The following is a 12,304-nucleotide window of genomic DNA, read 5'->3' as shown; positions in this document are numbered from 1 at the left end:
AACAAAGATTCCTGGAACATCTTAGAGATATACGTAATTGGAACAAGCTTAATGCTTTTCAACAAATGGATAGGAAGAGATCCCTCTCTGGAGCGGCACGACACTTTATTGAGCGTCACCAGGGAGGAGTCGCTTCGTTGGAAACATTCGCTATAGAACAGGTGCATCTTCCCCAACGAGGAGGGGACAGACACAAAATGCTACTAGATCGGGAGGCATACTGGATCTTTGCCCTCAATACCAGATTCCCGGTAGGCATGAATTTTAGAAGGGAACTAATGTTTCATTATTGATCCCTTTTTTCCCTTCAGGATACATAAGGGTATAGGATCGCTATTAGATCATATCTCCAATACACGTGTCTTTTACATACGGAATACCACATTTAAGTCGTTACTCAAATTCCCTGTAACCCTCTGTAGTTATTTCTTTTCCTTTTTCTGTGCTCTGATTATCATCTCTTGTCAAAGCATATACCATTTACTGATTAATATTTTGCCCTTCTTATCCCCTTATTCTAAATAATAACCTTAATGAATTTGTATCACTAGAAGGTCCTCATCAATATTTTTTTACCTGTAAAGATCTGTGTTTCCTCGTTCTGCCCTGATTCTCACGGATCTCGCAGAACGAAGCCAGATCCCTTACAATCTTGGCATCATGTTACCATGGAGACATTGGAGTCATACTTCCTGTTACGCCTCCGGGATACACTTCCGGATTAGTCTCGGGTCAATGTTTCATCCAAGTGAGTGACCACTTTCTTTGGTAACGAGAATATATAGTTATGTGATATATGTGATATAGGAACGAATAACATATTTGTCGGTAACTTTCTGTAATCTTGTGTAAAGGTTTTATATCATGTTTGTAAGGTTGTATTTCACCTTCTCCACCATGTGCATATCATCAGCACGATGAGGCGACAGGTGAATGAGACTATATATACCCATGCTTCATTTGCTTAGAAACCAGCCATGAGTAAGGGCGACGTGTACGCCCGAAACGCGTAGGCCACTTGTCAGCATATGCACTCTCTGTCATTCAGGATGCTCCGTCTTTTTTCATTCACACCTTCCTTGTCATTTTAAAGAAGTCTTTGGAATAAAATTTTTTTCATGGTTTTATCCATACCTGGTGCGGCATGCAATTTTTTCCTGCTGGAACTCCAATCACATGCATTTCACTGAAAATGCCAACTCAAACCTGCAGGATGAAAGCTCCAGCCAGTCTCAGTAAGGTGTGAAGGGTTTCCTTACTATTGTAGATGTGGGATGCTGCTCTTTTAGGCAATGTTCAAATCAGCCCTAACATCTAGAGTTTAAGAATTTTTGAAACCCAAGCAATCCATTTTATCTATGCAGGGTTGCACATACCATACAGCCAGTTGAGAACTTTGTCCCAGACGGCACTTTGTGGTATCACTAAGGGGCACATCCGGGAGCTGCTCGGTCCTACGTCAGTTTTTGCTTCTTAAAAGTGACAACTTCACTATTTGCAATGTGAAATCAGTGCCGTTCATGAGAAATTCCCCTGAATTTCATTTCGAAACACAATTTCAATGCAACATGTGTATGTGACCTTAGAGACCATGGCTTTACATCGGAGGGGAGGCACCATTTTTCTTTGCAGTCTCAGGAAGCAGAAGTGCTGCTACATTTCCAGTTATATGAACAAATAAGATTTTATAGGCAGCACACGTCTGATCAGTGCCTTATTCTCTTGTATCGTAGGAAGTGTCCCTATGGCTCATCTATAGTATCTGACCGCTATATGGTCACTTTATGGCATCATCTGTATTTCTAGCATCTGTATAGTGATAGCAAACACCTGATTTGAAACAGAATTTATTGGATATTTTAAAATTTTGTAAAAAAATTATAAACTGTAAAGTGGGTGGTGCAATATTATTTGGACCCTTAAGTTAGTACTTTATAGCGCCACCCATTTCTGTAATTACAACTACAAGTCGCTTGGGGTATCAGGTCTCAGGTATCAGGCTTGGGGTGCCCCTTCTTTCTTGGAGAACAGCTGGAGCTCAGGGAGGTTGCAGCGTTTGTGAACAGAAGTTTTTAGCTCTTTCCACAGACACTCGATTGGATTCAGGTCTGGACTATGACTTGGCCGTTCTAACACCTGGATATGTTATTTGTGAACCTGCCATTGTAGATTTTGCTTTATGTTTGGGATCATTGTCTTGTTGGCAGATAAATCTCTGTCCAGTCTCAGATCTTTTAAAGACTCCAACAAGTTTTCTTCCGGACTGGTCCTGTATCTGGCTCCATCCATCTTCCCATAAATATTAACCATCTTCCCTGTCCCTGCGGATGAAAAGCCCAACCCACGATGCTGCCACTACCATGTGTGACAGTGGGGATGTTCACACACCATGTGTGACAGTGGGGATGGAGCCTACAACATGCGTGACAGTGGGGATGGTGCCACCACCATGTGTGACAGTGGAGATGGTGCCACCACCATGTGTGACAGTGGGGATGTGCTCCCACCATGTGTGACAGCGGGGATGGTGCCACCACCATGTGTGACAGTGGGGATGGTGCCACCACCATGTGTGACAGTGGGGATGGTGCCTTCACCATGTGTGACAGTGCGGATGGTGCCTCCAACACGTGTGACAGCGGGGATGGTGCCCCCACCATGTGTGACAATGGGGATAGTGCCACCACCATGTGTGACAGTGCGGATAATGCCACCACCATGTGTGACAGCGGGGATGGTGCTCCCCCCATGTGTGACAATGGGGATGGTGCCACCATCATGTGTTACAGTGATGATAGTGCCACCACCATGTGTGACAGTGGGGATGATGCCACCACCATGTGTAACAGCGGGGATGGTGCATCCACCATGTGTGACAGTGGGGATGGTGCCACCACCATGTGTAACAGTGTGGATGGTGCCACCACCATGTGTGACAGCAGGGATGGTGCCTCCACCATGTGTGACAGTGGGGATGGTGCCACCACCATGTGTAACAGTGTGGATGGTGCCACCACCATATGTGAAAGTGAGGATAGTGCCACCACCATGTGTTACAGTGATGATAGTGACACCACCATGTGTTACAGTGGGGATGGTGCCACCACCATACGTGAGAGCGGGGATGGTGCTCCCACCATGTGTGACAATGGGGATGGTGCCACCACCATGTGTGACAATGGGGATGGTGCCACCACCATGTGTGACAGTAGGGATGGTGCCACCACCATGTGTGAAAGTGAGGATAGTGACACCACTATTTGTGACAGTGGGGATGGTGTGTTCAGGGGGGGGGGGTGAGCTATGTTGCTTTTACACCAAATATATCATTTAGCAATGTGGACAGAAGTTGGATTTTGGTTTCATCTGACCAGAAAACCTTCTTCCACATGTTTGGCGTCTCCTCGGTGGCTTGTGGCAAACTTTAAACAAAACTTTTTATGGATATCTTTGAGAAATGGCTTCTTCTTGACCCACTTCCATAAAGGGAGGATATGTGCAGTGACTGATTGTTGTCCTATGGACAGTCTCTCCCACCTCAGCTGTAGATCTCTGCAGTTCATCCAGAGAGATCCTGGGCCTTATGGCTGCATCTCTGAATAGTCTTCTCCTTGTTTGAGATGAAGGTTTAAACGGCCTGGTCTTGGTAGATTTGCAGGGTCTGATGCTCCTTCCATTTCCATATGATGGCTTGCACAGGGCTACTTGGGATGTTTAAAGTTTGTGAAATCTTTTTGTATCCAAATCCGGCTTTAAACTTCTGCACAGCAGTATCACAGACCCGCCTGGTGTGTTCCCTCATGCTGCAGACCCTGAGACCATCACAGAGCAGGGGGATTTATACGGAGACCTAATTACACACAGGTGGATTGTCATTTAGGACGACATTGGATCAGTCAGAGATTGACTGAGGGAGTTTGCTGCACTGAAAGTAAAGGGGCTGAATAATATCACATGTCCCACTTTTCAGTGTATTATTTTTTTTACAAAAGTTTTAAATATTCAATACATTTATTTCCCCTTCACAATTGTGTCCCACTTGTTGTTGATTCTCTACCAAAAAATTACAATTTTATATCTTTATGTTTGAAGCCTGAAATGTGGCAGAAGTTAGAAAAGTTCAAGGGGCTGAATACTTTCACAAGGCGCTCTAAGATGTTGATTGCTACATATGTTTGTTGATCCAATCAGAAGGTCACCAATCATCCTCACTTGCCACCGCAAGGAAATGAAGCTTTGAGGGAAAAGAAATAATCTGCAATAATTGGACACAAAGGCGATTTCTTTATGAGTTAATACAAAGCGGATTCAGAGAGAATGTGAAAATAGAGATGGGTACTAATATCTGACACAGCCACGGAACTCTAACTCTTCCGAAAATGAGGCAAATTCTTCACAAAGGTCAAAATATTCATCATCCTGACATTCCCGTTCTGTCGGCCACATCTCAATCCAAGTGTCCCTAGTTATGATGTAGGAAAATCTGTAAGGGAATCAAACAGGTGAAATTATCAGAAGGTCGCCCATAATATCTAAGTTCTGGCATTGCAGGGGTTTTCAGGAATTCTGGAAAACCAAATTGCATCGATATTACCATATTGTGACCACATTACTTCCTCCTACGTATCTATGTAATTCCTCTTATGTACTGTGGTCAAGGAGGCCACTGTTGGCTAGAAGTTTTGGGGACACGTCCCAGCTTTAGGATAAAATTCTGTGATGAAAGTCCAACACAAAGCAGGAGGTCAGGGCAGGGCAAGAACTCTTTCTATTATTTTTGAAATTCTTGCCCAGGTTATTCTATTCTCATATTCTAAATATGTGATGATTTAGTCCAATACATTGAGAAATAGAAAGTCACGAGTGACGATTGTGATGTCAATTTCTTAAAATTAGCAACTGATGACTTAAAAAGTTGTAGTAATAAAATGTTACATGACTTTGGGATGTGACTTCTTGAGATACTGATTCTGAGATTTTTCTCATGCGCCGTCATAATATTCTTATCTCTACAACCACTTACCCAGAGCCGGTGTTCCACACATCCTTGTACACTCCCCAGATCACATAGTCTCGGCCAATCACCAGGTTTAAGGCATCTTTACATTTGATGTGAGCAATAAAATTACGTTCATCATCAACAGACACTTCATCTGTACCTGCAGATATAATGAGAATGAAGGAGCATAGACTGGAAATATAAATATAATAACATGTATTTGTCAGTTTCTACAATATAATTATTTTCAAATAATTCTTGATTTTCATTATCTTCAAAATAAGCCCTAACCAATAAAGACTGCCCAATTTCTTAAGAAATTATGTGTCCTATTGTCACGTAGACATCTTTAAGCATCGATGGCTGGAACATGTGGGGTCTCCGGTTGTCCTCCATGTCAGGTAGGGTCTCCGGTTGTCTTTAAGATCTGCTGTTTCCTTCCCCTAATAATCCCACATTCATTTAATCACCAAATTATTGCCACAGTCTCCCAGGACTTAAAGAGGACCTGTCACCCCATTTTTCGGCACTAGGAGCTGCTTACTAAAGTAAGCAACTCCTAGTGCTTGAACAAACGCCGCAGTGTTAGAGTGGTAGCGTTACCGGAAACCTCTGGTAATGCTATCTAACACTGCGGCAGGGTATAGTGTAATTGTCGGACAGCTCGCAAAGCTTTCCGACGTATTCATGAGGCGGCGGGGTTGGGGCGTGACTAGGGGCGGTGACTGCAGCCTAGCGCGCGGCAGTCAATGCCGGCCTATGGAGCGAGTGGGGCGGTCCGAGGCGCTGCCTCTACCCCGGACCGCCCCACTCGCTCCATAGGCCGGCATTGACTGCCCTCATGAATACATCCGACAATTACACTATACCCCGCCACAGTGTTTGATAGCGTTACCGGAGATTTCCTGTAACGCTATCACTCTAACACTGCGGCATTTGATCAATCACTAGGAGCTGCTTACTTTAGTAAGCAGCTCCTAGTGCCGATAAATGGGGTGACAGGTCCTCTTTAACATATTATAAATTGAGGTAACCATTACACTCAAGGGACCACCATTTAGTTTGATTATTTAAAGTGTTTGTTATGTGGCCTCTTTCTCCTGCTTACCTGTGTGAGAAAGTGAGCGGTGTCATTTGGGAAAACCGCTATCTGTCTTACAGGCAGATAATATGCAGGTGGTAAAAGCCCTGGATTTGTCTGCAGTAAACCAAGGGTTAAAGCAGACATGAGGTGAGCAGGAAAAGTCTGTTTGGTTTATGTTGGCCTCGCTAGCATAGACACCTTTGTAATGTCCATACTGGGCCTGCTTATTATGGAGTAGGGGTAGGCTGGTAGTGGGACTCCTACTCCATCCGGGCTTCAGTCCTGGGCTTTTGTATAGCCCACAGGTGCGGGGCACAGGCCTCGTTAGAGCCTGATGTAGTCTGCAGGCCAGAAGCAGTAGGAGAGGCACTACCTGGAGAGCTGGAGGCTGGACCGTGTTCACACAGCAAAGGTAACTGAGTGCCTCTTGTAATATTTCTGGCTAAGAGTGTGTGCCAGGCAGCCTGGTACATGTATAGTTAGGTGCTGTTATTGTATTAGGCAGTGCCCAGCCGGGCAGGGTTTACTTTTGGTACTTTGTATGTGCCTAAGCCAAGGCTAAATTTGTGTTTTGTCAAGGAAGTGTGAATAAACACTTGATTTTTGGACTTTAACTCTGCATGTGTCCCTGCTTCCTGCACTGCTACAAATCATCTACCAGAGCAATTCCCCACACCTGCTTTTCCTGTTTACTAATATATACAACGTGTAACTTACCGATTTTAATGACTGTGATAATTTTCATGACATAGATGTTATAGTTATCTCCCTTCTGAATGTCAGTCAGTTTAGTCTTAAAAACTGTAAATAAAACAAATGTAATCAATAATTATGAATTATTTTCACATTTTATCTTAATCAAAAATAAAAAAAAATGAATAAACTTTGTTAAAAACTTAGTGTATAATCTGTTGTGTTTTCAGCTCCCATGCAAAGCTATGTGTCTCTGGGGTTTTAGACAACATAGTCAGCATAATACTTCACTCCCGAAACTCGTGTCAATACCGGGTCAGCGGTGTAGTCTTGTCATACTTCTTTCTATCTGCCTTCTATTTGTAATAGAGCAAAATGGTTGTTGAATGGAAGCGGTTGGGTCATTGTAGTGACAGGATGTAGTTGTTATACATGAGTTCTAGAACTTGAGGGTAGAGGTGGATGTAACATGTCTCGAGGCCTCGTACTACAGGATTAGAAGGATAAGAGCTTTGCTCTACCATAAATTTTAATTTGGCTTCCAGAGGTATCAGAGTGGGGATTCTGTGATTAGGGAGGAGCACACACATTAAGGTAAAGGTTTGGGCGTGTTTTGTTGTACCCAAACCTTTATTGGAACCTGAACGCTCACCCCAACTTGTAACACTTGCAATTGGTGCTGTCGTTAAATACTGCTGGCAAAGACAATGACATCATGAGGAGCGACAATCCTCAGGAAAATGGTGGCATTGGTTCCAAGTGTTTACCGATTAAATGCTGATGGCACCATTTTCCCTAGGGGTCCTCACTGCCCAACAACATTACAGGAAGCAGTGATTTTAGGGAAAATGGCAGTACCAATGGTATTTAACCGCCGCCGATGGCTTTGCCAACAAAATTCAAATAAGTAACACCTGCTATTGATGATATCACTGGTTGCAATCTGGGGGAGCTCAAACAACAAACCAAAACTTCTGGATGAAGTTCTGGGAACTGAGCCTGCAATGTTCCAACAACGTAGGTTCGGGCACGAGCACTTGTTTTAGGATTGGGAACTTTAATTAGAATTACATATTTTAATATGAAATTATAAATAAAATCTTGAAAAATACAAAAATATGGAATGAAGTTAATATCAGACCATCGTGGACTTTGAAGATCTAACTATTTTTTTAAAAAAAATTATAGGGATCTCACCGTAATCCACACCGGCTTCACAAGCTTTTTGTAACCGAACAAGAGAATCCACTTCATCCAGTTGTTGCTGCATAAAGCAATTCGCTTAAAAAAATTGGGAGAAAATGCATGATAAATAAATATTTAGAAATGTAAGAATAATTTAGAATGTATTAATTGTAGCGAAACAAAAACATTTATGGCTCCTCCAAAATTCCCCTAAATGTTTGTGTCCCTTCACCTTCTGCACAGCGGCAGACTTCTCCGCTACAGATCTTCCCCAGGAGTTTGCTATCTTCCGACACATGGTAGAACTTAGTACAACGGTTTTCTGTTGGGTAAATAAAATTAATTAAAATTGAGTTAAAATCCTATTTCCAGGGTTCATTACAGAGGGCGACTGATATTCCTATGGGGTTGAAAAAGCCTATGAAATACAAGTTATATGGAATCCTATCTAAACAATAATCATACACTCATCTTCTCGGTGCCTCCTGCTGTATAACATGCTGCATGCAGGTAGAACACTATGTACAATCTGCTCAGCTCCTCCTGCTCTGTTACAACCTGCCTTTCAAGAGTTAACTTTTGCCTGAAGTCTGGTGTGATAATACTATTACCACTCTACTGTTTGTTTGTTTTATTTTTTTTTTATTTTTCCTTTTTTTGTGGTGTTTCATTCTGTTCTGTTCTGAGTCATTAGACTCCATTTGACCAGTTTTACAATCTGCCAGGAAGAGGAACCTGGCAGTGTGTGCCTAGCACCCCAGGGAGTCTCTGTTTGAAAACGCGAGAAACGCGCACTTCCCCAGGTGATGAAATTGACACTTTAGGCCAGAGTGGTCCAGGAAGTGAGGGATGAAAAGAAGCAGCAGACTGTAGTTTTTCCCTCCAAATTCAGACAAAGGTATTATCATAGCTGTCCATAACTGGGGCATAATTCATAATTATGGATCCCCAGTTACACAGGGCAGTTATGGGGTCTAGACACACTCCTGGACCGAAAATCAGAATGTTAGATACAGGGGAAGGCAGCCAATAGCAGAACACCCCTGATATTAGGACACCCCGAGTTTGGTATGTGGTAGATAGGAATAACGTGCCCGTTTGGTACAATTGTGCCATCTTCCATTCAAAAGTTATGGGGTTTTGATAAAAACCCAGACCCAAAAAGTACCCCACTGATGGGAGGGGGATAGAAAAACTCCCCCTCACAATGACATTACAGCCAGGGGTGGGGGTCAAAAATCCCCTGGGTTTATATTAGTGAAGCAGCCACATAAAGTTGTTCAGTTCTGAGGACTCTATATAACTCTAGAAGTCTGGATCGATGTCTATGCCCTGTCCTCGGGCCAAAGAATTTCTTCCTATTTCACTAGAAGAATGAAGAATTTTTTGTTTCTTTCTTCCCTCACTGTTTGTAAGTATCGTATGTGTATTGTTTTTAATCTTTTTCATTTTATCTGACAATTTTATTCTTTGAGTGTACTGCATTTTTATGTAAATTAAATTCTTTTAATTATTCTCTGCTTGTAGCCTTAAAGAATCTGAGTCTCTGAAGGGAATTACCTTACCAGAGGTCAATGTTAGCATAGTCCATGTAGTAAGCGATTGCATGTTCTGTGTGAATTTATCATTGTAATATCGTGTAAGTAGTGAGTGCATGTGCTGAGTTATCATCAGGGTGCATTGTCTGTGTGGTTGAGGTGCCTACGGCCTTCTTTGCGTAAGTAACTCGTGGGTGGTGGCAGTGGATTGGCTGGAGGCTGAGATTGCGTGGAGTAAATTTAGCGTTAGGACGCCATTTTGTGGAAGTGGGCGGAGCTTAAGGGCTAAATTCTGGGAATCCATAGAGTAGGTATCCCCGTGTGTGGACTCCGGTGAGTCAGGTTTGTGACATCTGGGTTTTGGGACCTGATTCCACACTCATCACTAGTTATGAGTACCTAAAGAAGATACTGTAAATCGTATCTTACCTGGAGAGTAGTAGTCATACACTGTGACCGAACCAGGCTGGATAAGTCCAACTTCAAAGAACTGGTGAAGGTAGAATTTCACGCAGTCCTCCTCCTTATGGGAAATCTATGAGGAAAAAACACAACTCGAAACGTCTCTATGTAATGACTGATGAGCATTGACTACATAAAGAATGCATGCTGGATGAGAAAATCAAAATTTGTTAATTATTAAATGTATTTATCCTCCTAAAATGCTGCTGAATGAATGTCTTTTCTTGTCTGTGAGATGGATTAGGAGACCCCTGGCCCAAGAGGTGGAACTCCTATCTATCAAATTGGTATCTTCAAACTCATCCACCCATACAGTGCTGGAGAATAGATGGATGCACAACAAGATGGCTGGATCCTCTGTTCCACCGCAAATGATGACGTAAGCCGACACCTGGGACCGAAGTCTAAGTGGTACCTGGTTTTCACCAGAGCCCGTTGCAAATCAGGTTGACTTGTTGCGGCTTGGTACAATAATCAGCGAACAGGCCATTTAACTTTGACAGAGCCACGGGAGACATATTGGAACCCGGCGAGATGAGTGAGGCAACGGGTGCAGAGGGGCACACCGAGGTATACGAGTGCGCCTGCATTGGGAGACATGGGTTGCAGGGCCACCCTTGACAGTCTATATAGATCGTACTGCAGAATTTTCAGTAAATTTACAGAAAACCATGTGCTGATCTATTCTAAACCAACAATGCACTATTTAGATATTCATGCCACAAATAAAATTTAATAATATAAAGGGCCGAGTTCAGAAACGTAATTTTAAATAGACAAGACACTTGATAAGCTGCCTGGATAACTTTTACATGCTAAATGAGCAACCGTTCTCAGCTTAAAAGGACAAGTCTCCTAAACCATAAGTCAGACAAGAAGTTCATTCTTCTAGAGAAGTTGTTGTAGACAAGATTCCCCCAACCCCCCACCACATGGAAATATTCTTACCCGGTCCAAGTACAGAATCAATGTCCCCTTATCAAATGCTCCTTTGTTGATCTCAAAGCTGGAGATGTATCGGTCCACTCCTTTCTTTAGCTGTAAAGGAAATGTTCACTTCTTAAATATTTTCAATTCCCATCATTAGATGTCAATGTAAATTTGGATACATTTGTGCGCATTACGGCACATTTTTCAAAATTCACTTTGTCTGAATCAAATTTGCCATAAGATTTTTCTTTTCAAATTTGAATGAAAATGATTCCAGTTGTCTTAGAAAGTCTTGTATGAAACCCAGAGGTCTTCTTACTATATATCAACAGTGGTCGCTGGTAAGAATGCACCAAAAGTGTTTTAAGTAACCCTGCCTTCAGCCAGAAGTCACCCCCAACGTTAGCCTCCCTGACACCAATAGTGGATGTTAACCCTTTGACTGACAACGTCATGTGAATGCAGGCAACGTGTGCTATCTGATTGGAACTTACCTTATCAAGACTACTTGTATCTGGAGCAAAACCGGTCATCATAGAAATATCTAGGATGGACATGGTGGAATCATGGTTCTTAAGAAATCTGCAAGACATAAATAGATTTTAGTTTGTTATGTGAGAATTTTAGGGGTTATTTTGGCAAATGATAGCTTCATGTCAAACATCTATAGGAAAGGAGTGTGGTTATGGTTGGAGAAAGGGTGTGTTGGGGGCTTTAGGAAAGGAGGGGTGGAGGGGATGAGTGAAGGCAAAGATACTGGGGTGAAACATTCTCAGTGTTATCCTGATGCCTGTATGTGCATGAGTGGCGATAATTGTGAATAATTGCTTGGTAGAACTAGTTAAGGCTGGGAGATCTTTCAGAGTTTAACTGAATTTGTATCCAGTGGAGATTTTTGCAATTGAATTCTAGTGAATAAGATTAAGGTTGCATTGGGAAAGTACAAGGAGGCCTCAAGTAATGCAACTTTGGGGACCAGATCTTGAGGAACTACTGGTATTTGCATAAATGCAGTAATGAAAATTCTTTAAGGTGACAGATTTAAGAGGCTTTATTTTTCTAGTGAAGGCAGGAGGATGGTTGTTCCAATCGCGAGTGGAGGAGGATTAGGGTTTTTGTGGTGAGGCGCAGTTGCATCCAGAGCTGTCTGTTGAAGCAAGTGTGGGGAGGCGTTTGTAAATGTTCAATAGAATGAATCTGTCCATTAGTTGGGAGGTACATAGTTTAGGTCATACCACGAGGACAGGGTGGGTGTGATGTTATTACTTATTACTTAGCTATTAACTGGATGAGCTACTCCATGGGAAGTGTGAGACATTGGGGCTCATTTACTGAGGGCCCCGCGGACCACACTTTCGTCGGACATCACAATGATTTCCGTTTTGTGCTGCTGGGACAGGGATTTAAAAGGGC

The 12,304-nt window shown here is 42.6% G+C and overlaps 1 protein-coding gene across 1 annotated transcript in view; it reads right to left on the bottom strand.

The window, feature by feature from the left end:
• Positions 1–4,143: 4,143 nt before the first annotated feature.
• LOC140128252 (A.superbus venom factor 1-like) overlaps positions 4,144–12,304 on the bottom strand; it is a 63,084-nt gene continuing 54,923 nt past the window's right edge. Inside the window, exons 34-41 of the mRNA XM_072149812.1 lie at positions 11,386–11,473; positions 10,910–10,999; positions 9,929–10,034; positions 8,194–8,283; positions 7,974–8,057; positions 6,801–6,884; positions 5,024–5,159; positions 4,144–4,483 (exon numbers count right to left, since the gene is read on the bottom strand). Of these exons, the coding sequence (XP_072005913.1) occupies positions 4,339–4,483; positions 5,024–5,159; positions 6,801–6,884; positions 7,974–8,057; positions 8,194–8,283; positions 9,929–10,034; positions 10,910–10,999; positions 11,386–11,473 (823 nt within the window). The 3' untranslated portion in view covers positions 4,144–4,338. The remainder of the gene's footprint in view (positions 4,484–5,023; positions 5,160–6,800; positions 6,885–7,973; positions 8,058–8,193; positions 8,284–9,928; positions 10,035–10,909; positions 11,000–11,385; positions 11,474–12,304) is intronic.

This window comes from Engystomops pustulosus, chromosome 4, assembly GCF_040894005.1.
Source record: "Engystomops pustulosus chromosome 4, aEngPut4.maternal, whole genome shotgun sequence".
Lineage (NCBI taxonomy): Eukaryota > Metazoa > Chordata > Amphibia > Anura > Leptodactylidae > Engystomops > Engystomops pustulosus.
The sequence above is the reverse complement of the archived record's forward strand: the minus strand, read 5'-3'. Positions and strand labels throughout refer to the sequence as shown.